A 25536-nucleotide genomic window follows, 5' to 3' on the forward strand; every position below is an offset into this window, starting at 1 on the left:
TTAAAAATATTAAATGCACGAAAATGTAGTACGATACTATGCGAATATTTTGTACTAATTGTCCTAATTTTCATTGCCTTTTTTTCCTTCAAATAACATGAGGAGCCTCTAATTAAACTGGCGGAAAGAAAGGGACTCCACGCCTGATTGTTGTGTTGCTTAGTTTAGTTAGCACGCTCATGGAGGCTGTTCCTGCCATCAAGAGACCAAAGCCCAAAGCCCAGAGCTCAGGATGCGCCCTCTCTTCCTCACATTTACCCTTTTAAACTGCAAGTCCTTTTCTCTTGTTGTTTTCTGTTCTTGGTCATGGGCAGAGGACGCATACACCTTTAATTTTCTCAATGCTCGTGCTGGTGGCTGTCCTGTCTAGTGTATTTTAGTGAAGAGTGAGTGGGAGGGTCAGCCAGTGTGACTAATAAGGACAGGGATCCAGCGGGAGATCCCATTCTCACTTTTTTATTTGCTGTCTACTTCGGAATCGCAGCTGACTGTGAAACGTGTGGCCGCTTCCTGTAGTATTTTATTCTTGAGAGAAAACTTCCACAGAAAAGGTGAGTTTTAATTCACATTATTTCCTTGAGAATAGCAATGTACATTTGTATTAATTATTGAATATTAATGAATATTTTCAAGGCATATTACATTTTTTTGGTGAATTATTGGTTTTAGATCATTTAAAATATTATACTCCACTATACTTTGGCTCACTGTTAAGTCGGTGCCCTATAGTAGAGCTACCTGAAAACTTGGCTTAAGAACATTCCTTTAGGAAGAAGCACGATCCTGCAGTGTCATTTTAGCTGTTGCATTTATTATCGGTTTGGTGCTCTTTATACATAGCATGAGAAGCTAGTAATTGTGCATTGTCTGGATTTGTGGGAAGACACTTTTGCAAACGGTATTTTCTAGTCGCTATTTGACATACTGTACACTAAAATACATTTTAAAAAGAGGAGATTAGAAATGAAATCTGTACGTAAACGTTCATTACACTAGCCAAACTAATTTTAAAGTAACTTTATTATATACGAAATCTTTTCTGGTTAAAACAATTATTCTGTTAAAGGCAATGTCATTTGTTTTATAGAGATGCCTTTTTTTCTCCTCTTTCAATACAAGTCGTACGTAGTTGAAAAGGAAACCCATCCTTGGATGGGATTGGGTGATGGACACGTTTTAAATATTTTTGGCAGCTTTCCATTGAAAAGCCATCCCGGGAAGCATGGTCCACGTGACCTTCTAATCACTATTTATTAATGGGATCGGGTTTACACTGAGGATCCGAGACAGATTAAATCAAAGCGGCGTCGTATTTCAGGTTCAAGTTCAGCAAGTAGGTCAACGACCTTCCTCAATAACAGGAACGGAGGAAGATTAAAAACAGTTTTACTTGAACATTAAAACACTTACTGTGTGGTAATAGGCAATGTAGGATTTATTTGTTTGGAAATGGACTTGACTAAGTTCTGTAAAGAGCTGTTTACCTTTTTAATATTCGGCTATGTAAAAATTAAATGTCCATGCTTTCTGTAACGGTGATGATTCAGACTCACAAGTGAAATGTAAAACGGAACCTCTTATTTTACAACTTTCCAGTGCGTACTTCAAATGCCACAACTGTCACTCATCGGTAAACTGCAAGACCTGTTTTGTGTCATGTGTCTAGCGTTTCACAGAGTAGCATTGTCCATAAAGAATTATTCATCTTTGAATAAGATATTAAGCTAATCAGGTTCTGAGAGGCTATTGTGTAATGAAACGCCGGAAAACCACCATACAAGAGCCTGAAAGATCTCGTTGTTAATAATTAAATATTATCAGTCTTCAATATCAAGATGTAAAATTTGTCAGTGGATAAACGTTTGCATTTTTACTTTATTGCAGGTTTTCAAGAAGCTCTTTCATATGTCAGCAGAGAAATGAGTCTGATTTTAAAATGCATTTTTCTATTTTGGATTGGAAATACCATTCCTTTTTCCTCTGGGATGGCCGTCAGTGAAAGAACAGGTATGTACAGTATATGCAGACAAGGAGTCATTCCAGGTGAAGTCTAAATGTCCTTAGAAGCAAAAAGTAAAAGTCTTCTTATAGATAAACATCTTTTCTGAATAGAAAACATACTCTGATAAAACATTTTTTTTCTTTTTCTGCAGTCCTTATTCATAAGCTGTTTGTTAGTAAAGCTTACATTTGCTGATCCATTGAGGAAATTATTGGCTACTTGATCTAGAGTAATATGATGGCCCGCGATCAGAGATACAACGCCTATTTGGTATCTGGAGTACGTCAGCAATGTGTTCTTGCTCAAGTTACCACGTTTCATGCAGTCATGCCACGTGAGGGGTCACAGCTCCCTGTGGCACCTCTGAGTTTTTAAACACATGCTTCAATATTTTCAGCACATCTAATGAACTGTTCTTGCTTGAAATCCCTGAACATCAATTAATTTATTATGGTGACGGATGGGAAACATTTCCTGGAGGTGTGCGACTGTGTGTTCTCCTTCAGATTCTCTTGTTGCCAAACAGAAGGTGGAAAGTCACTGTTGTCTTCTCACGAACACAAGCGGGAGCAGGAGTGTTCAAAGTGTGACCAAGAGGAGGTTAAGGGATGTCTTGACAGGAATAACAGAATGACAGCCAGCTCCCTTTTTCTGCTTTTTCTATTACCCCACATGGTCATTTTTGTTTAATTTTGTTTCTGGAGGATCTGAGATGGTGGGAACCTGAAAAATGCTGGACTCCTTTGCTTCCTCCTCAAACAAGAAGAAACTGAAAGTTTTGCTCTCCTGAACCAGCTGAAATGACCACACTGCTGCAGCAGTCTGTGGATCAGCAAACACAGCTTGTGAAAATGGAGACGGCGGCAGTGGCCACCCAGATTGAGGCAGTGGCTGAGAATGAAAATGCTTAGATGACATCTCTTCAGCAACTGGTTTCCAGATTGGGCTATGTCTCCGGTGAGCAATGGGCACAAAAGAAGATATTATATGTATATGACGCAAGTCTGGAGCGCAAGGTTATTGAGCTGGAAAATGGATCAAGGAAAAACCACAACAACCAGACTGTGGGCTTATTGGAGGAATCTGAACCTGATCTTATTTGATTGTTGAACACAACAATGCCAAGTGTTTCCCTAATCCAGCATTATGAGCCTATTTGGAAAGAGCTCAAGTAATGTATAGCAACTGTTCTTCTGGTGGCCGAGACAAGCCATGTTTGTTCATTTAAGTTTCTCTGGGTCACTGCTCTTTTTGAAAGAAATTGGGCAGTTATCTCTGTTCACTCAGAAGGATTTATGCTGCATATCTAACTGATCTCCAATCCAGCGACAGTCTAGCAGATACAAATTTGCAGCAGTGAGGAGATTCCTGAGGGAGGTGGAAGTTCAGTCTGTTCTGCTGTACCCTGTGGTTCTTAAGGTCCTCCATCATCCTGAACAGTGTCTGATCATATTGGTGCAGGCAGGGGAAAGGCTCTTTGGAGATCAAGAGATAGATCCACCATCTCAGACAGAGTGAAATTAAGGGGACCTTTTCTCTGTTCCCTCTCCCTGAAAAAGACTGTACCTGTGAATGACTTCTGATTGGATGTCTGCTTGAAGATTTTGGGTTGCATAAGTAGCTGTGAACAGGAATAATTTCTGTATCCGATCTGGAGGTAGATAGTAGGTATGAGGGCTTAACCCTCCAGTCACATAAATTACTATTTACGTACAGGTAAATTATAAGACAGAATAGGATGTGTTTTTGCTTAGAAAAATTGACTTTTTCTGTATGCATAACAGAATACAGTTCGTGTCAGTATGAGGTAACCTGAGGTTATTTGTAAAATGGTTGTTGCTATCCTTAATTGGAATCAGAATTAATGTCTACCTACAGTAGGCTCTGATCTGGGGCTTTATTATGAAGACACTTTGCTCCATTCCACTGTTATGCATTTTATTGCTATACATTGCCAATAATGGATGTAGGAAATCTTCACTTTATTACTGATAAGTGACTAAGTTCTTTGTCTGAATTTCGTATAATATTTCAGTGATATTCTGTTGCCTCTTTGATTTCAAACTTAATGTTATGTTGTTCATGGCTGAAGACAGCATGGAGTGCAATAGTTGTTTTGCATTAGGCCTCTTCCTTTTTCTTTTCTTGTCTTGCACTGTGCGCCTATTCTGAGAGCACAGGGCACAAGGCGTGACAGGACCCTGACCGGATGCCAGCCTATCACAGGGGACAGTTTAACAAATACCCATCAACCTAGCCAGAATAGGAGGGGCTATAGATTGTGTGATACAGACCATAGTGGAATGAAATTGATATTGAGGTTTTCATTTTGTAACTGAGGTTTGTCCCATAGTCCTATGGATAATTTTTATTATGTATTTAGAAAGTAAATCTCATCAATATTTATGTCCAGAAGTCTAACAGTGGACACATGGAGAAGCTATCAAACACAAAAACACAAGCCAATGTGAGTCTTGGGCCCCATGGGCACTACACCTCTAATAACCTGCATTTAAATAGTACCCTTCAGTTCACATCATTTAAAAACGCTTAACATGTACAGTAGGAGGGAACCAACTTCACTTACTGATGAAATGCAGCCCCTCCTGGGTGACCCACAGCAGCTCTACACCGCTACCTGCTTGAATATTTTTAAATTGTTCTAATGAGTATTACATTTCTACATTTTGTAACTGATAAGTTAAGAATATATAATTCCCCTTTCCTTAAAATGTATATTGTACAGTTGATTCCTGTTAAAATTTTTTTCCTAGATTCTACATGTCCTACAATCAGTGTAGAAGAAAAACGGTTTTCACACAACCAGAAGCCTCTCTATGAAGTCACAGGTAAGCTCAATAATAACAGATACATTTCATATCATTAATGGAAAATTTAACACATGCATTTTTTCCTTGGGCAGGAATGTTTCCTGGGATCTTTTCATAGTAACAAAGTGATCTTTAGATCTTAGTGAAACTAATGTTCATTTTTTGCCATGAGTAGAGTTAATCACTACACTAAGAAAAAACACACTGTTATAATGAAAATTCCTAGAGACTGTTGTAGGTTAAAGGGAAAGAAATAGTATTATTACATTATAGTAAAACTCTCTTTGTTTTTTCAGGGTTCGATCTAACAGAAAAGTTTCTTCTCCGTAAGGGGACTGTGACAGAGGAGAGCTCATCTTTTCGACTGGGAGGCACACCCCTTATTAAACAAACACAGTGAGTTAATTGAGTGCATGGATAGAAATATCACTAGCCATGGTTTTGCCAAATTAATTTATATTTGCAAGTTAGGTTGATCAGATACAGCCTTAATACTCGATACTGAATTGCATTCAATCATTGGATTATAACACTTTGGGAAATGGTCGCTGTTTTTTTTTTACGGAATCATTGGGCTTATAGTTCTGTTCTACTTATGTACCTGGAATAACTGTACTGTATTTATTGGATTACAGGCAATTTGATTAAAAAATACAAAGTAAAACTTAGTTTGACTGTTGCTTAAGTTAAATGAACTTGTAAATAATTTGTTTTCAAAGTTAAATAAAAAATAAGACTAAGCAGTTGGAAATGTGCCAAGAACGTATCAATTTTCCATGCTGCAAACCAATATTTTCTCAGGGTATTAGTTTTCCTACGGTTCATTGATATCCGGAAGAAAATGACTGAACTTAACTTGGGATCCAAGTGGATTGGCATGCAGTGACCTAGACGTGTAAGCAGTTAGAACTAATTCCATTTTCATTTCCTATTTAATATGGAGAAACTCTCAGGTGACTTATAAGATAAATGTTATAATTTTGCAAGAATATGTGAAGAAGAAATGGGCATATTATTCCTGATATAAAAAAACTACAGGTTAATCTGAAAGGAAGAGTGTTCAAAATTCAATGCCAACCCTTTTCTGTGATTGGCCAGAATTTCTGTTTTATTGTACTGTAAATATTGTATTAAATGCATTGTATGTGCTTATTTGCTTACTGTGAAATGTGCCCTTAAAATTACAGAAAATGTATCATAATGTCGATGTTTTCAGATACATTGTTCAGATATGATGCTATATGTTAAATTTCAATGGAAATGGACAAAAATTCAGTATTCATATAATCATTACATATTTGGATCTCCTACGTTTTTGTCTTTGTGTATTAAACAATAGAAATAACTGATTTAGGTTTATTGTTGCTGTTGTTGTTAAAAACTAGGAATGATGGAGAGGTGCTGTAACTGCTTTAAGTAGTGTTGGTGGATCTGTAGATGGACCAGTGCTTTTAAACCAATATCCCAATAATATGGTGACCAAAGACAGACAGTTCTCTAAGAGGTGTCATCGTTTGGATGAGATATTACACTAAGGTCTAGACTGCTTGGTTGTTAAAGATCCCATAATGCTGTTAATAAGGACAGGAGTGGTAATGTGGTGTTCTGTGAAAAGTGAAATTCAGCCAGACTACATTTCTACCCTAATTTATGAATATTTTTTCACTTTCCCACTGGGCATCCTCTGTGATAACAGAAAAAACACTGTGAATGAATTTAATTATTAGTAGTGAGAAACAAAAATCCAAACTACAGCTTAGAACCTATTACAGTATGCTCCCAAATATGTCTGCTATACCACACTGCTGACAATATCAAAAACACAACTAGCAATTAAGGACAGATAAATTCTTAAGATTTAAATTTCTGAATTTGGCATATTGCCACCTATTGATTTATGACATTGCTTTGACCTATGTTGCACCCAGGTGAAAGTGTGTTCATGGACAATGGGTGTGATGTATTACAGTAGAGGTACTTGTACTGATGCACCTCTTGCATTCAAACAAGGCTTTTTTTCCTGGTGTTTTGTAACTTGGAAACGTTTTTGACATTGGTATTATGGAGGTGTTTTGAAGTAAATAATTATCATACAATGACAAAACCAATTAAAAAATAAAATGAAAATGTCAAAATGTTTCTTAGTTAGTAATTTAACAAGAATGTAAAATATGGTACCACTACCAGCTGTATAAATATTGTATTTAGATCCATAAATTGTCATTTACAATATTATTCAGAAACAATTTTTTTATTTTGAGCTATCAAAATTCCTTTAGGTACATGACTTCATATTAATGTTCCCTATTAAGCTGATTTAAAAGAATACTACCATTTTTATTTACAACAATGACAGCCACTATTAATAGAAAAGGTTAAAATATTAAAGCTTTTTTTAGAGTATATAAACTTTGCCAAAAATAAGCACAGTAAGTGACTGAGTCTGATGCAGAAAATCTTTATGAAGAAGGTGGAATACTGTTGTGTACTTTATTTTTCCTTTTTTGCTGCAACTACCAGCTATGTACATAATGTACTGTATATACTGTATTCATAAATTAATATTGCGTGTGACACTCCGAGACATACTTGTTACTTTTATTGTCAGCTACCAAAATTTTCCTTTATTTACATAATTCCATATTAAGTGGATTTAAAGATGCACAGTAGGGAAACAAATTCAATGATCAATCATTTCACTAACATCTCACAACACACAAGTGCACCACCTGTCAATTGTCTTTGGCCAGCGGACCACACAGTGACGTACTGTGCATCATACTGAAGTACCTCTCACACAGCAATGAATGTTAACCCATGTTGAGTGGCTGCATCTCTATCCGTGTATAATCTACTTAATTGTAGTTTGGTATGTTTTATTTTTATTTCATACTCCATTTCTGCATTAATTTGTTGGATCATTGTAGGTGTGTTTCATTAATGGCTGATGCCTGTCAGTTGGTAGGCCCACTGGAATCTTGTGATGGTGCGATGGCTGAGTGCCTGAAGCTCTCATTGCAACATTCCTGCCAGGAGTATCCCAAGAGTGCTGCATTCGTAGAGTGCATTCACACTCTTTCTCTGAGCTGTGTCTTTCCTACAGTGTATTTAAAATACTGTACACGTGTGCCTTTTTTTCATGCACACAACTATTGTATTACATGCACAATAGCAAACAGACTTTTTTATAACTTATTGTTTCATGTAATGAAAGAAGTAATGCAAAAGGAGGAGCATGAGTTTACATTTTAGACAGACAAATCACAATGTTTCTGAATTTTATAGCCAGGCAGGAAAACTTGTACTGTATAGCTAACCCCTGAACTCCCAGGGACCATGAACATTTTTGTTGGGTCACACCAAAGTAAATGTACTCAAATGTTTTATTATTAGAAGTCATAAGTAGATAATTCCAGAATAAACACAATACATTTTAAGATGCTAGCTAAAATTCTTTTTAATTTCCTGTGAGTCAGTTAGTGAAAGTTACCTCTGAATCAGGGCTAAGTACAGTACAGTATATAGAGAGATGTCAGGCTGTTCAAATGGGTCATTTGATTTATTTTAGGTTTGAGAGGATAAGATCTATAGATGTTCCAAAAAATAAAGCAAGCAACAACTGTGAATGTCTTAAAGTATCTGTTGTACTGGAGGGGTTTAAAAAGACCCACATTTCCCTTTTTCCCTTGAGGGAGTGTCGAAGGTTAGATATTAAAAGTAAAAAATATGTGGCATTGCTAAATGTATCGGTGTATGATCTGTATAAATACTGTGTGCGGTGCGATGTACAACATATGGGTGCTTCCACCATCAGATGATAAGGTTGAACACGTAAAAATGATATCCTTCGTCTCTTCACATGGACTGGTATATTTAGAAAGTTATGTGACTGTTAACATGAAAGCCTGTCAGGAAGATCTGCAACGCGTTACTAGATCATGTAATTTGTGCTGTATTTTCCTTAAACTACAAGTCCCAATTGTGTATCATCTTCGGTGGCTGAAAGGATCTCGCACTGCAAGCCCAGTCAGACAGAGTGCTCCCTGCAGGGTGACCTGCCAGGAGAGTGTGGAGTGAGCTAAACCGCATCTCCTATCTCAGTATTATTTGTGAGTCTTGACAGGTGATGGTGCCTGTCAGCTGGAAAAGGAGCTGTGCCACAAACTCCAAACATCTCTCACTTTACTCTCAGGAAATGCAGCTAATATCATCTTTCTCAGCCTGGATAATGTTCAGCTAGCCAGGCCCCATTGATACTTGTACTTGGATATGGGTGTCTCCACTGTCTTGAAAGTTGCTTTTTAACAGATGAAGGATTAGTTCAGTTCCTGAGATTTTAAAATAGATCTTCAATATATTTTCCACCCTGTGTTTTATTTTGTCATTTCGTCATTCCTTCTTTGGGATCAGCACTATTTTAACAAAGAGGTATCCATAATGAATTTTGTTGCTTGAAGTTAATCTTATTTGCTTAGCATATACCCCTATCTAGGCCAACAAGGTCATGGCAGGAAGGGTTACATCACTCATGTCAAGCAAGTCCAGGTTTTATTTAGACATTCGTGTAGCACATTGGTCAGTCTTAATTTCAGTGTGCAGTTGTTACTTGCAAGAAGCTCTTGTATAGCGTTTTTTTGGCAGCATGTACAACATCTGCCTTCAGCCATCCATGATATTCAGGTTATCTTGGCCCCTTCTACAAGAAACTCTAAATATTACCTATTTTATGTGCTGGTGAAAGTGTATTTTTAAAGCTTCTTTTGTGAATTGTCAATGCACTTCCATTTATCTAATCAAAGTCTGTTCAGCTATGCAATAAAAGTGGGACAAAAGGAACAAATATCTTTCTTTAGAGTAACAGGTTATGTATGTAGTACTCCACTCTGATTCTTGTTGTATTCTTGGAGAAAATGTATGCTTGCCTGCATTGAAATCCATGATCATGCCATTTATGAAGCACACATTGCCTGTTCTTAATGAGCTTAAAGGCTTATGTAGAAAATCAGAGTAATTAGAGAGATTAATATTAAAGGAGGTAGATTCATGCATTTAATGAGCCACTTGCTAGGGGTATAGCTGGAGATTGGAGGCAGTATTGTAATGAGAGTGCATGTCCGAAGAACATCTAGAATAGCAATTGATAATTATTGCAATTTTTTTAAAATTGCTTGGATAAAAGGTAGTAATTTTAGTGTTACAGCTATTTGAGGGTGGACAACATCTACCTTGTGCCAGTATTTTCAGTTCTTGGGAGCTTTAAAGCCAGAAAGGAACTGAGGTGTTTGAGTTGTAGTGGGTCAGAGGCACATTGATCTAGGGAACCAACTGGTTTACCTTGGTTAATCAAGTTCTGGGTAAAATGCCAAGTCATCAACAGTCCAAGAACACAGGATGAAAGACCGGGAGAGAAGGGAAGGAAAAAGGAGGTGAAGAAGAGACCAGGAGAGAGAAAAGGGAAGCACAGGAGTCAAGAGGTCCGTGTTCTGGATCTTCTGTAAAGACCAGTTTCTAGTTAAGTATTTGAACCTTGTTAAGAGAGCCATTCTGTTGGTTTTTAGTAAAGTCTAATTTCCTATGTAGAGAACCCCATAGGCTAAAAACTGCCTCTCCTGGTTAGTGTTTGTATTTAAGACAGATTTAACTGTAGGTCTTAATCTGTTTAGTTTAGAATGCAGGTTTATCTCTCTTGTTGACCTGTGTAGGTGTTCTAGAGCATCTTTGAATACCTGGTGGCAGTCTGGGTTTTTCTGGTTGGTCAAGACATAGGCCTTCTGGATGCCTTATTTGTAAATAGAATAACTTGTATGTTGTATTTTATGTGTTGTGCTGTTGAGTGTGTGTGTAATAATGTATCATTATTTACGATTTGTTTAACCCAGTGTGTCTGATTTATTACTCTTTTGCCAGAGCTGTGCCAAAGAATAATGAACACAGGTGCCTCTATACCAAATGCTTGGGTATATTAATTACATATCTTTACAAGGGGGTAAAGATAGGGCTACTGAGGCTTATGATTGTTTTTCTTATTGATTATCCTGCTCAGTCTATTTCTGGTGTTCCCTGCCTCCTAATTGTAACAATATGTATTCATCTTTTATTCTGAGGCGCATCTTAAATCGTTGCACTCATTTACCTTTGCTGAAATTAGGATTTGCTTTGCAGTTTTTATGTCTTGGGTTTTAAAGCACTTACAGAAGAGGAGAAAAACAGTTAACATTAAAGGTACTAATTATGGGAACCATAATGGTTAGCTTGCATATTTGTAAACCACTTAATTTCTCTAGACACTAAAATGGAGGGAATCAGTTCATTAATATGGTCAAATATATTGAAACTGAAGGTGTTTGAAATTGTGCACTAAAGTTTAATGTTGCATGCTGTATAAAATATGATGGTAATACAGGAACTGAAAGAGTAATGCTTAAGAATTTGTACTCTAAATTATGCAAGTTAGTCAGCTAAAATGTGACACATGCAATGTCTTCATACTTCAGGGGCACAGACTGTTGCTTAACTGAAGGTTACGACCTCTTTAACCTTTTGACCCGCAGCAGTCAGTGCAGACTCTCTCTGTGGACTCATCAGGCAGCAGCTGGAGACATGTCAATGAGCTGGCCAGCCCGGAGACCTCCAACTGTTTAAGTCCAACAGTTTGCATAGTGAATTGGCCAGATTATTAATTTTAACAGACTACATGCTGCTAGTCCACCCATCCATTTTCTAACCACTTTATCCAATACACGGTATTAGAAATAATTTCATCAGATTTAGCAAACAAATGAAAACAGAAGTAGAAAAACAAAATCACATTTTATTCTTTATAATAGTGCATTGAAATAAATATGTCCTAACCAGTTGCAAAGGACTAAAGAGTTTTAGGATACACAGTAAATAAAAACCTCTTTCATCCCCTGTGCAAGCCTGGCCAAAGTAGGAACTGATTTACTGTATGCTACAGTCCTGTTCAGAGGATTAGATTTTATGTTTGTGTATTTTTTCATTTCCCATCTTCCATCTCTCCCATCTGTCTACCCAAGCACCTTGCTCTGGGTCAGCCTCTGTTTATTTAGTATATGTATGAAGTTTGAATAATTTAATAAATTTTAAAAAGTGGATCAATACTAATTTCTTTTCAAGTTGCATGAGAAATAAATTCCAAACAAGGTGAGACAGGCTGAATAAATCGAACTGACATTTACTTAGAAATTACACTGCACACGCATCTATTCTTTTTCCTAATGTTGAAGAGAAGAAAGAATTGAAAGCACTTGGAGAAATACAGGAATCATCCTGACTATAAATCATGCATGCCATCTTAAACAGATATTTGAGGTTTTTTTTGTCCTGATTTTTAAATTTAGTAAACCAGATTTTTTTCCCTTTTTCAGACTGGTGTTTCCGAATGGTCCCCCTGATGAATATGCTCTGATAGCCACATTCCGACTGCGGAGAACAACGAAGAAGGACCGATGGTACCTCTGGCAGATTTCCGACCAGGGTGGAAGCACTCAGGTAGGATGAGAGCTTCTTAAGAAAATTAGAATCTGTTAACCCTTGTACCAGCACAGGGAGCATGGGGGTCACATTCAAACATTTCCCTTACCTGGCACTCAATTATACAACTTTGTAGTGTTGTAATGACCAAAATGAGAACAACTGCAAAAACATAACGTAACAGGTCTCATGGGGTAAATCCGATGTATTCCATTGAAGATGCTGCAGAGGATGAGGCAGTAACTCTGCAGAGCATTCAAATCCCTTTGGTAGAGCTCATGGCCTTTTGCTGTAGTGGGTTTAATACTTGTTAAGGTTAATAGGAAATTTAGAAGTACCTGAGAAGGAGGTTTGCTTCTGATGTCTTACTGTATCTTAACCTCTGCTTAAGTACTGTCAGCCCTCCCATGGTCTGCCAAGCATCATGGGTAAGACAGATGCAGCTCTCCGGGCTGAATGACTTCAAATTTAACCAAACCCCAGGAGTGAATAATGGTGTGCCCCACCTGGGAAATCAGTCAGTCAAAGTCAGCTAGTGCCATAGTCCAGATCTGATGAACTGTATGAGGACTACAGAGCTCAACTGCCTCTCCGAACGGAGGCCTTCACTGCTTGAACCAAAACATTTCTGTATTTCCTCATTGTTGGAGTGGAGGAGCTATAAAAGCAATGTATGAACTAATAATCTAAAATTCCCAACACAAAAAAGTTTCATTATCAATTCTGACAAACACAACATCAGCTTTCCCCACAAAATTTTTAAAATCCAGCCAGTACGTTAGCAATTTCTAACTTAATATATTTTGTAATAGGAATACTTATAATAAAATAAATATTCCACAATCCAACCATTCTTATTTCCTTTCACGGTATCTATGAGATAATTGAGAAAAACAGCACTGTTTCCTTGGGGATATTTCACAATTAATGATGTGTAAAGGAATCTGATGGAGCAGAAACAGACAGTTACAAGAAATGAGTGTGAGCTGCCCAGCGGACCTTCACTCCATAGTTCTTCTCAGTGATATAAAATAATTACTGCAGCATTTTCCCCAACAGCAGATGAATAATTATCCCAAGATGCTCCTTATTATGAAAGCGTTAAGGCAGAATGCAGGGTGGATTTGCTCTCTATTTTGCTAGGTATGGATCAATGGTGATCAAACAATTTTTCAACCAAATCCAAAACCCCTTATTGACCTAGTTTGAGTCGAATAAAAGAAGGCCACATGTTCTCATTTCCCCCATGTTTCTACCTCTTTCCATGTCAGATTTAAGTTGGATAACAGTGAATGTTCTACAAAACTCAAATAAAAGGCTCGGTCGATCCATGCAGTCTTTCTGGAAAATAAAATTAATGGAGTTTCTACTTGCATGCTCCCATAACTGCCCGTTTCATTTCCATCCTGCTGTTTGACATGGATTGCAGTTCTCAGCGTGATTACAGTCTTTGTCCTACAGGTGTCTTTTGTTGTTGACGGGGGTAGGAAAGTAGTGGAATTTACAGCCCGAGGGCTCCTCAAGAACACTCTCCACTACACCTTCAAGAGCCGGGATCTTCACCCTCTTTTTGACCGGCAGTGGCACAAGCTGAGCCTGTCTGTGCAGTCCAGCATGATCTCCCTCTACATGGATTGCACTCTCATTGAAAGGAGGCTGACCGATGAAAGGGATGCGGTTAACGCTGGAGGCAGAACCCTGATCACCACTCGCCTTGAAGATGGCAGGCCGGTTGATGTGAGTATCAGGAGAGTAACGTCATTAGTGGAGTATCACAGAGGTCTCTATTAGGACCACCTCATTCAAGAAAGGGCATGATGAGATCCGCAGATCAATTACCTACTAGTAACCATGCTAAGAGGCCTGCATCATTCTATGAAATCATCCTCAAGTTATTTTTTTTAATTGCAGACTTTTTCTTACAGATTGAACTTCAGCAAATAATCATCTACTGCAATCCAAAAATGGCAGAACTGGAAAACTGCTGTGAAATACCAGGTTCTACGGTAAAACAGTTTAATATTTTCCAGTTGCTACAGTACATACAGTATAAAACCAGCATATTCAAAGAGACACGCATAGCAATAAAAAGAATGTATAGAATATGGTGATTGTGGCAGTACGTATTGATTCGTGTTATTAAATGAGGTTATCACTTCATGATCCCCAGAAACTGGGTTTACCATATTTTAAAAGTTTTCTATAGGTGTAGTACTGTGTTGTTGATGGTCTGCTCTTCTATGTCTTCCTGCTGCAAAAGATAAGTGCCTTATTGTCATCCACAGAACAACTTATTTTTGTTTGTTTGTTCACATATGGCCTACACAAGGTAAATGAGTGACACAAAAGCAGTTTCATTTAGAAGAGTCATTTGTTGTATACTGCATATTGAACTCCATACCATTAGCCTCAGTGAAATACTGTACTGTATTGCCTACCAAATCATGGAATGCCCTTGTCTGTGTCACATGTGGCATAATATATCAACTGAAATTTATTTTATTACTTTAACTAAGAAGTCCTACAGGATCTGTATGTTTTAATCTATTACTTCAGTAGGTACTTCATAACCTTTTAAACTCAGGGCTTTTGCAAGACAAAAGTCCCTAGAGTAAACTTTTGGAGTTTTACCGATGTGCTGTTTGCATTTCCTAAATAAATTGGCAGTTAACCACTGCATGTTGCATTTCTTGCTTCTCCCTTATCCAGCCATAGACTGGATGAGGTGCTATGAAAGTCGGCAGACACTGCTTCAGCGTCTACAGCGTTTACGCACTGCTTAGTGGACATGGACCTGGCTCTCTGCATTGTGTTGATGATGCTGTTGCATTAAGCAGCATAACTCCCAGACAAGTCTGAACAATCTCCTCTTTCCCCTTGAGCAAGAGAAGAGGTTCACACAGCCGCACTCACCGCTGTCGCTTCCCCTGGCTTGGCTCCAGGCAGAAGCCCATTCCTCCTGCCTCTGCGCTGGGAAACGGGAGAAAGGGGACATAGCAGTTTGGGTGCAATTGAATTGTTATGGGAATCAATGGAAAAACACAGGCTGAAGATTGTTTTTGTTTTGCTTATTTTAGTTAAGTATTCAAATTAAAATGTTTTTCAGTGTGCGTCCAAGGAGGCAGTCTTGGGTACAGCCCCTTCCCTTATCACCAGCTACATCCCAAGAATGCTTTCACAGCTGGCGCAGCAATCGAATGATGGATGTCAATGTTCAGCAGACAAGGTACGTGGAGCCCAGAGGGCCGCACATCAGCATGCATGTTGCCTCCATCACTTGTTTAATTAGAACTTAATCAAAGAAAGCACATTTTGTTCTAATTGTAACATGAGATTCATGTTCAGATGACTTATCTTGAATCCCTAAACTAATGATGCATGCAAAATAATTCACTAATTAAAATGCTGTATTTTTAATGCTGATGACTTTTCTTAGATGCTATTCAGAGCAAAATAAAATTATTATTAGCCAAAAATAACGTGAAACAAATGCTGCAAAACTGCAGCTTAGAATTTTTATATATTAAATGTGCATAATATAAAACTAAGCTAGAGGGAAATGTTATTGATGATGATGATATTAATAATAATAATAAGGAGGCATGCTGGATGCTGGAGCAGTTGTTGGCATTGCTGCCTCACAGTGCTAGAGCCCTGGGTTCAATCAGACCTGGGTTCTGTCTCTGCTCTGCGTGTCTGTGTGTGCCCTGCAATGGACTGGCGTCCTGTCCGGGGTGCGCCCTGCGATGGACTGGTGTCCTGTCGGGGGTTCCTTTCTATCGAGGAAAGGCTCTGAAGTCCCCCACTGTGACCCTGAATTGTATGATGGGTTTATATCAAATTGTCAATACCTTGTTTGAAAGGTTAATATAAATAGGTCCAACCATCAATTTTCAGTAACCCTTGGATTCGATGCAGTGTCACAGTCGGCTGGAGTCTAACCTGGCTGACAACGGGCTCCAGGCACAATACACTCTTGACTTGATGGCAGTCTATTGCAGAGCGCACAAACACACGTACTGTATGTACGGGAGACAATTTAGAGATATATCGGTTAACCTAAACAACATCACTGGACAGCACACAAATTCCAGGATCTATGATGTGCATTTGATTATAGTTATTTTGTGATTGTAGCTTTTTTATCTGTGAATATGTTCTTTTATATTGCTTTTTCTTCCAGGGGGAGCCTGGACTTCCAGGGGTGTCAGGTCTTCCAGGGCAGAAAGGAGATAAAGGAGACAAGGTACAAATCTCATTTTCTCTTCGGACAGGGGTGTGCTCACATCAGTTCTTCATGATTCAACAATATGAAGACATCTGGTGTCTCCTAGCAAATTAAATGATGCATTATAAAGACTGGTATGTGTCATATGCCATACTGCTGTGTAAATGCAGTATTCAGGGTTTCATTCCATTATGACAGAGGGTAGAGAAATGTTTCAGTGGAACGGGGATTTGTTCCTGTTGAAAATGACAGCACAGGGGGATCAGTTACAGAGCAGTTTTTCTTCTAAAAAGAGCTGGGCGTCTGGAGAGGGAATGACTGGTATTCATTAGGGTGAACAGGTGTTGATATGCACATTACAACCAGATGGTCCTTTAGGTCAACTGCCTAATTACTGCTGTGTGGTCCTGGAATTAAAAAAAACACTCTTTTTACGAAGTAGTTTTTGTTTTCTTTTTCTCAGACACTAAGAAATTCTTATGAGCTATTCAAAATAATCACCTGTTGAATGTGGCACAAATGATACTAAACAGATATAACAACAAGAATCACATTTTTAATGAAAAGGAGCATCTTTTACAAAGAACCAACGATCAAAAGAAATATGACTTCTGTGAAACCATTTTAATTTGTTTTACTCCATATAGCTTTTTAGTGCTGATATCCAATTGCAAAGTGGTTTTATAAAATAAATAGAAAAAATGTTTTTTGCAAATATTTTAAAATCATGATCTGTTTGTTAATCTACATAAAGAGTTCACTTTTAATTTTATTTAATTTTTAAATTTTTCACGGATTGCTTAAGGTGTTAAGTGCGGATAGGCAGAGATGATTTTGTATTTGGATTTTTGTAATTATCAAGCCAAGTAAATTATCTTAACTGTCAATACCTAATGAAATAAACCTCTGCCACGTTTCTATAAGGACAAGCATGAACTCAGCACAGTGTTTTAATTAAATACACTTGGAAATTGTCTCCTATTTGTAATTAAGTTGCAGTTAAAGGGAAGTACAGTACGTGTTTCAATGATTTGTGTGAGCGTGGACATTTTTACCAATATACCCCAGAGGTGACTGAAGCATTTAATCTACATTTTAATCAATTTAGGTTCAATTCTACCAATTTACGACTTGAAGCATTTTCATACTGTCAGAATTGGAGCAATGCTGCAATGTGCGATGTACTTAATATTTCCTTGTGGACTTCATTGATTAAATGTTCTGTGTTATAATCGGATGAAGCTGCATGAGTTTCAAAGCCCAGCATGCCATCAAATGTGGCAAATATTGATTGCAGTCCAGATAAAATTAGATTTCATACTTCCATACTTTCTGAAAGTGGATGAAAATATTTGTGTCTATACGATGTTGGACCTTAAAGCTTAATTTGTCATTACTCTTACATTCCTTGCAATTCAATCAGGACTGGCACTTACATGTATTGGGAACCTTTACTGGCAGATATTTTTGTCCAAGTATTTAAAAATGAGTTATCTAAAACAAGACTATCATCTTGCCGAATAATGACATGGAGAAGGCATCACCTCTGGCAGGTGTCTGTCAGTAATTAAGTATGATTGTTTTTAAAAAAATATCAGTAATGAATCTCTGCACAGCTTCTAACATGAACTTTTATCTACAAACATGGTACAGTAATTTATCACAGAGGCATACAATATAAAACAGCTTTTATTGATATAATTTTCCATCAGAATGCTTTTAAAAAAGCCCCTGTAAATAGCTTTTTATTCGTTCTTTGTTAAAATATAACTCCGTGACCCAATCAGGGGCGTAGCGGCGGGTGGCCCAGGCCCACTCTGATTGATCCTAGGCCTACCCAATCAGTCCAAATTAAGTTCAGATTTTTTTCTTTGTTTGCGTTACATGATTTGCTTTTTAATTTTACGTGTTTGATTTTTTTTTTCATCGTATGTGATTAGCTATTGGCTCGCTGTTTCTTTTGTAACCAATAAGAGAATGATGTAAATACAGTGGGGCGGTGCATGCGTAGCCGTAACCTAATTGGCTATCGTTGTCGTCAGACCCTCTTAGAGCTATCTAGCGCTAGGTTTTTGGTTTATTAGCCGACATGGCAAAACAAATGCACATATCTACGTTTTTCAAAGAGCCGCCTGTAGCTGACCAGACCAGTCCCGAAACCAATAAGACACATGAGATGCTACAGGCGTCTTGGGTTTTGAGCAGTACAGCCTGGCTTCCCGAGCACAAGCGGCAGTGCACGCGTTTGCTTGTAGCAGCTCGATACTGCTCCACCTGTAGGAGTTGAGCACGAAGAGGTTCTAAAATTTCTCCTGTAAACTACAAGTTAATGTAAATTACAAGTTTTGGAATGCATGAATAACAATAAGTTAATGTTGACGGATAAATGCGAGTGTGCATTTTACAGATAACTATTCATTTTGCCTCTAAATGCCCTGCAGTATTTTTAAGTGAACGACGTTTACAGAGCTAAAATACTGTACATCCCAAATATGTATTTGACGTTTTTATTAGCACACCATTCTTGCAATTAAAGGTACGATGAATTGGTTAGCACTGTAATGCTTGGACCTTGGACCCCTAGAGGTTTTTTTTTCTCCTTACTAAGGAGTTTTTGCTTCCTCTCCGCCGTTGTCTTCTGGTCTGTTCTGTATTCACAAAATGTATGGTTACTTGCATTGTTAAGCGCCTTGGGGCAACCTTGTCGTGGAAGGCGCTATATAAAAATAAATTGAATTGAATAATGCGACTATACCAATTCAGTGTTAAGTCTTGTGCGAAGCAAGTCATGAATTTCCAAATTAGGCGTCTTTTGGCATCGAAAATAGAATACTAATTTTGTGGGTTTCATATATGTTCAAAAGCATCATGAAGGATCAAACAAGATCTTCAGAACTTAATATTTTAATACCTTCGCCGTTTTTATTCTCATGGCGCCCCACTTGATATTGCCCTTGGGGCGATGCATTTACAGTACTCCAACCTCTGAAACCAATACGTGTGTGCACGTTCTTCTGATATGTTATGCTAAAGTCGGCTCAATATTTAAAGGCAAGGTAAACCCTGCATGGTATTTTAAATACTTAATTTCGAACGGATTTTGAATCTTGCGTTTTGCGTTGTGTTCATTGTGTTTTGCAATAAAATATTACTGTAACTTCCGAGTGTTTCGTAACACTACTGAACAATCTAAAAGCAGGCATACAAAATACGTAGAACTGTTACAAGCAACAAGTGAAAATTAGCTCTTGCCACTTTTCTTTAGCTAAAGACAAAGTCCTCCTATGAGAGACCTTTGCAAACTAGCTGTAATTTGAACGGGAATTTGCCAACTGTCTAGACAGTGACGAGATTATCACCATATTCAATTCCAAGCCCGACGCCTGCGTCTGGTCTAGAAGGCCAAAACCTCACCACAGAGGTAGGCACTGATTGTTTTTGTGTGTGTGTCCGCCGTGGCACAGTAGCGTTCTGGAGCCTAGGTAATTGTTGCTTAACCCGTGTATGTGAGATAGAGAGAGATGGTGTATGTGTATATATATAAGGTTCCGCTAATCATACCATTTGAGGATTGGATTGTAAATTTGAGGGGTGCTCCTATGCCGGCAGGACGGTCAGTTAGAGCCCGGGACACCCACTTTTGCACAGGCCCACCGAAAAAAATCCTGGCTACACCCCTGGTAAATGGACACAAGGGACATTTTCATATTCAGGTGATGCCAGTGAACAGGGTGCAATATGACAAATGAGGCACACTTGTGGGTGAATTACCAAGAAACCCATTTTCCCTCCTGTCCTAATCAGGTTATCAACAACCCATCACTCAAAATAAATTATAACAAGGCATACTGCGAATAATAATCCCCATTTAACGGGTACAAAAATAAAAAAATATCTGAAAAGCAAGGTGCCTAAGAATATCATTCAATATAGACAATTATGTGCAATGAAATCTAGATGTTCACTTGGATAATCATTATGCTGTCACTGTGCTAGCCATCTGTTAATTTTTGATTTTCCACATTTCACCCATAGTCCCAATGACCTCAAATTATCCCTCAGTTGTTGAGTTTTAGGCAGCCTTGCGAAACAATGAGAATCGTGTGTCTTTGTATTATGTGGTAAACAAAAGTGTGATTCAATATTCATGATCTTTTGACATTTTGAAGTCAATTTCAACATTATCTTCACATTATATATATTTTTCTGCTATTAATATGCAGTTGCTCAATACCAAATCTCTTGCATGTTATGCATGCAATAACTTATTAACTCTCCAGGTGCTGCAACAATGACATTGTGCACAGAGTTTGCCCACTCAGATCTAAAAACCTGATAATGTCTTGCTCTTGCAATATTAGGTGTGCTATCTTCTCATGAGTGAAACACAGATACAGTGACTAACAATATAGCACCTACAGCACAGTCCTCTTAAAAGTTTCAAGAAACTTCTCTCCAAAGTCTGCTGTGATTCTGATATTCACCTCACTGAAATTGGGTATTAGAAGATCTTTATTTTTGAATGCACCTCTTAAACAATAACTGTTCCACTGTGTGTGTGTGTTATTGGTGGTACTCAATTAGCCACAGAAACTGGAACTGACAGTGCATGTTTGGTTGGAAAGTCCCATTAGAGACGGTTGGAGACAGTAGCTGTACCTCAGTGTACATGAAAGATGTACTTTTTGTCTTGAGACAATTGGAAATGGCAATTTCACAATTTGTAGCTTTACTGTAGGTGTTAAGTTTCCACTTTGGGGAATTTAAGCTCCTATTCCACAGCATGTAACACCTGCTCTCTTTTCGGAACAGCAGGTTCTTGAATGAAAACTAAAGCTAGGTGCTGTATGTTTTGTAGTTTTTCATTCTTAATTAAATTTGCATGTACAATAAATATTGAATTAATATTACTTATCTAACTGCTTCGCTAGAACAACTTGTTCAAGAATGCACAATTATTATGGTTATTTCACAAAATTCAAAATAGATTAAACAATCTAATTACCACATCTGGGCTCTGCGATATTGCTGTCCTGCTAGATTTAATGCAGCTAAACATTTCAGAAATTATTTGAGCTCTTCTGACCTCTTTCTGATAAGGAAGAGCAATCTAGAAAGTAAATTAATTTCCTTCTGTTCGCAGGAATGTGTGCGTATATGTTGTCCCACATCAGTAAAACAAATACATTTAATTGTGATTTCAGGTGTTTTGCACAAAATACTTCTGTGTTTGTAGATTGTTGTTGTTTCGTCCTTTAACTGTAAAGAAACATTCTGAATTTGATGTATTATTTATTTTGCAAAGGTTATAATTCCTCATTTACCGTCTTCACTCATCAAATGGGATTGGAAAAGATTAGATAGTGAGGCACTGCAATATGGAATTAAATGCAAGTGAATAAATGCATACTAAATAAACAACTGTGGCCCGTTGCAACAGCCCTTCCTGGACTACCAATGAAAAATAAAGCCTGATTAAAGAGACTCAGCACTCTGAGGTTTACTGCAGGGATTGAAATAAAAATGATAATTGAATATGTGCTATAGAAATAAGACAAAGCGAGGGGAGAAGAAAGTAAATGGAGTTGTTGGTAAAGTTCTTAAATGCAATGCATTTCTCAAGAGGCATGAAATGTAAGCATTAATAATAGAAAAGAGTCACATGACACACTTCACCGGACAAATTATTGCCAAAAGAGAAAACAATTAAATTAAGAAAGCACTTTCTCAGCAGAAATGTGGACCTGCTTTTATGTAGATCCTTGTATTGCTGTTGCAGGACAAAAATTGCATTATTTAGAAAATGTGTCTTGGGTAGATGGCTAGGCCGAAGCAATAATTCTGTCCTTGCTGCTTTAAAACATTTGAAATATACACCCATTATGTGAAACTGTTGTTATGAACTGTGAGAAGTTCTTTCAGGGGGAATAACTTCTTATGAGTATCGGGTTTCAATCAAAAGTAGTACATCATTGTCAAGCACTCCAAACAATACAAGACAATATTCTGATTCCATGGAGACTTTTAGTGCTAGTTTCTGTAATATTAATTTTGTCTATGGTTATACATTTTTTTTTCTTGCTGCTTTTATTCAGAAAGCTGCTACACTTAGAGTTACTATTGGCTAAGCGCCAAATTAACAAGTAATTGTTTCATTTTTTTCCCCAAAGCTTTTCTTTTCTACTGATCTGAGTTTTCAGAATGCAGTTTGACTTGAGAGTTTAATGTAATGTAACAGCTGAATCAGTTAAAATTATACTGGTCTGTGTTGAAGGGAAAGTAATAAAAGAGTAAATAAGATTAATAAAAGTTTAAGTGTTTATCATAAATGATAAGGTTCTAATTTATAACTATTTGTCCTATTTCCTCAGTTTTGGGACTAATTGTGAATTACACTTACAGTAGTTGTGGGCCAGAGCCAAGATAGCCATGAATGTCTGGTTTAGATTAATTGTTCTTAAACTTTACATTTAAATGTAATGTATTGCAATGAAAAGGTAACGTTTGTAATTACAATATGAAATAACTGCCTTCACATGTAACAAATGTTTTTAATCTATTTTAGCAATGCTGGTCAATAGGAGGTGGAAGAACAGTCTTCATGGAATACAGAGCAGTGAGAGTCATGTCAGTAGACGATTATAGTGCCACTGAAGTTTCTGGTTTATAAATAAAGAACTGATAGACTTGATAAGTAACCGGTAAGGCTGTTGCTAGCCTGTTCTAGATCATTTAGGATGAATAAGAGGATATATTTTCAGCAGTAAAACTGTATTGTGGCATTGCACTAATTGGCTCTATTGAGATTTTTGCAAGACATACAAATCTTGTACTCCATCTGCCTTTTTATTTATTACTTTAAGACGTACATCATTTTTGTACTGTAAAAACTGAGACATTTTGAATATTGTTTAGCACTGCTGCTTTGGATCGCTGGGGCCCTGAGTTCAGTTCCAGACCCAGGGGTACTTTCTTTGTGGGGTTCGTGTGTTCTCTCCGTGTTCACATGGGTTTCATCTCGGTACTCTGGTTTCCTCCCTCTCACAGTCCAAAAACATACTGGTAGGTAAACTGGTTTCTGGAATATTTTGCCTGGTGTGTATGTTTCTGAATGTGCCCTCTGATGGACTGGCGTCCTGTCCAGGGTGTACCCTGCCCTGTACCCATTAGCGTGCTGGGATATGTCCCGGCTCCCCTGCAACCTTGTATTGGATAAGCGCTTAGAAAATGGAGGTACTGTATGAGTAGAATTTCATGAAGAAAGACCTTCTTTATAACCCTTTGTTATTAAATAATGGATAAAAAAAGTAATTATGATGAAAAAGCAGATATTCAACTTCCTGCAAAGGGGATTAAAATGTGAAATTTCACTTTGAGATTAAGATAAGTACCTCTAAGAAGTTTGGTGTGTATGTAGCACTGAAGACTTATTAAAATGTATATCCCTAATCAGAGCTGATTTTTCTTCTGGTATGGGAGAGAGTGTGACTAGTTTGTATCTACTTCTAAACGGAGCTAAATTTAACTTTAATATAGCTATTACCTATATTTTAATATGTGGAATGTAATACCCTTTTAATTTTTTTTCAGGCAGGCTATGGATTTTAAGAGTACGGTAGCTGATTATCTTGTGTAGATAAAATACAGTTCAGGCCATACCTACAATGATTTTTCTATTTAAAAATGAACTCACTAATTAGGATTTTTTTGTGAGTTCTGCGGAGTTTGACATTAATGTGGTACCTCATTTGTTTCTACTCTGTGAGGAATACACAGAATGCGATGGGCTTTGTGTTCACAGATCATGATTCGACGGCATAAATGCTTGATAAGCATCTTGCGCCTCTTAAATCTGCATTATTTTTTAATATTATACAAATCTTTGTTAGGAATTATCTAACACCAAAATATCTTCCTTGTGTGAAAGAAGCTCACACAAGGAAAAGATCTAGCTCTTACTCTGTGCAGTCAAATGAAAGTCATGATCAATGCTTATTGTATGTTACTATAAAAAGTGTTTGAGTCTGTTTCTCTTGTGTCAGTTATCCGAAGTTTAATTGATGTTGGAGCTTTTATCCTGGCAAACTACAGAATATTCAGCTTTTTGTTCCCTTGGAACTCCAAGATTACTGCTTAATTAGTCCAAATGAGACGTGATCTTTCGCCACTGATCATCATAGATCACACCATCTATAAAACCGGATATACTGAGTCTCTCCAAGAGTAGGAAAGCACTTTGCAGACTAAAAGGAGGTTAAGTCTTTAGAATTAATCCAAAACATAAAAGGTCTATTTGCAATGTGTCTGTTCTGTATTAACTGGAGTTCTCCCCCTCCAGAGCTGGAGTGCCCAGGTTAAAATAAAAGCTTCTTGGCTAAGTGATGTAGTGTAACAGGACTCATACCAGATAAAGCGCCTGAAGGACAGATGTTATTCGTTTGTGTTCTGAAGAGAGATCTGATCTCTCTTGTGTGTGTGTCTTTCAGTGTCTGATCTGGCATTTATTTTGGATTTTGTGGCTTTGGTCCTTGGTGAGTGCATCTATGACTGAGGTCTGAATCCAAAGCCGAAACACATACAGTACTGGAGAGGCAGATCTAATGACACATTGTCGTGGTGCAGAGCAGTGTTTATTCTTATTAACCACCAACACCAACAAAATGTTCCTTAGAATTATTGATCTGTTACAACATTGAGTTGAAAATAAATGAAGGAGAAACAGAAATCTCATGGAAATCAAGTCATGGAACTCACTTGAAGAAAAGTTGATTATTTTCTCCTTACAGAACATGGAAAAACATCATCCAAACAATAAATATTCACCACAGATATGATGGCTGTTCAAAAAAATATTTGAAAATTTAAATCATCTCCATAGTGGTTATAGTAATGTGATATTTTCGGGTTTGGCGAGGACTGACAGAGTGATTCAGACTCTCGTTTGAATCAAAAAAGTGCTTTCTTTTGTTTTTCGGATGAGC

General features: G+C 37.5%; 1 protein-coding gene across 2 annotated transcripts in view; it reads left to right on the forward strand.

The window, feature by feature from the left end:
* The first annotated feature begins 432 nt into the window (after positions 1-432).
* col19a1 (collagen, type XIX, alpha 1) overlaps positions 433-25536 on the forward strand; it is a 110361-nt gene continuing 85257 nt past the window's right edge. Inside the window, exons 1-9 of one of the 2 annotated variants that reach the window (XM_088934245.1) lie at positions 433-551; positions 1885-2007; positions 4777-4851; positions 5130-5229; positions 12222-12345; positions 13789-14064; positions 14253-14333; positions 15434-15553; positions 16511-16573. In XM_088934245.1, the coding sequence (XP_088790371.1) occupies positions 1920-2007; positions 4777-4851; positions 5130-5229; positions 12222-12345; positions 13789-14064; positions 14253-14333; positions 15434-15553; positions 16511-16573 (927 nt within the window). In that variant the 5' untranslated portion in view covers positions 433-551; positions 1885-1919. Of the gene's footprint in view, positions 552-1884; positions 2008-2821; positions 2960-4776; positions 4852-5129; positions 5230-12221; positions 12346-13788; positions 14065-14252; positions 14334-15433; positions 15554-16510; positions 16574-25536 lie in introns of those variants that run through there. The other variant, XM_088934246.1, reaches the window with a different exon arrangement.

Source organism: Atractosteus spatula, chromosome 15 (assembly GCF_055471065.1).
Source record: "Atractosteus spatula isolate fAtrSpa1 chromosome 15, fAtrSpa1.hap1, whole genome shotgun sequence".
Lineage (NCBI taxonomy): Eukaryota > Metazoa > Chordata > Actinopteri > Semionotiformes > Lepisosteidae > Atractosteus > Atractosteus spatula.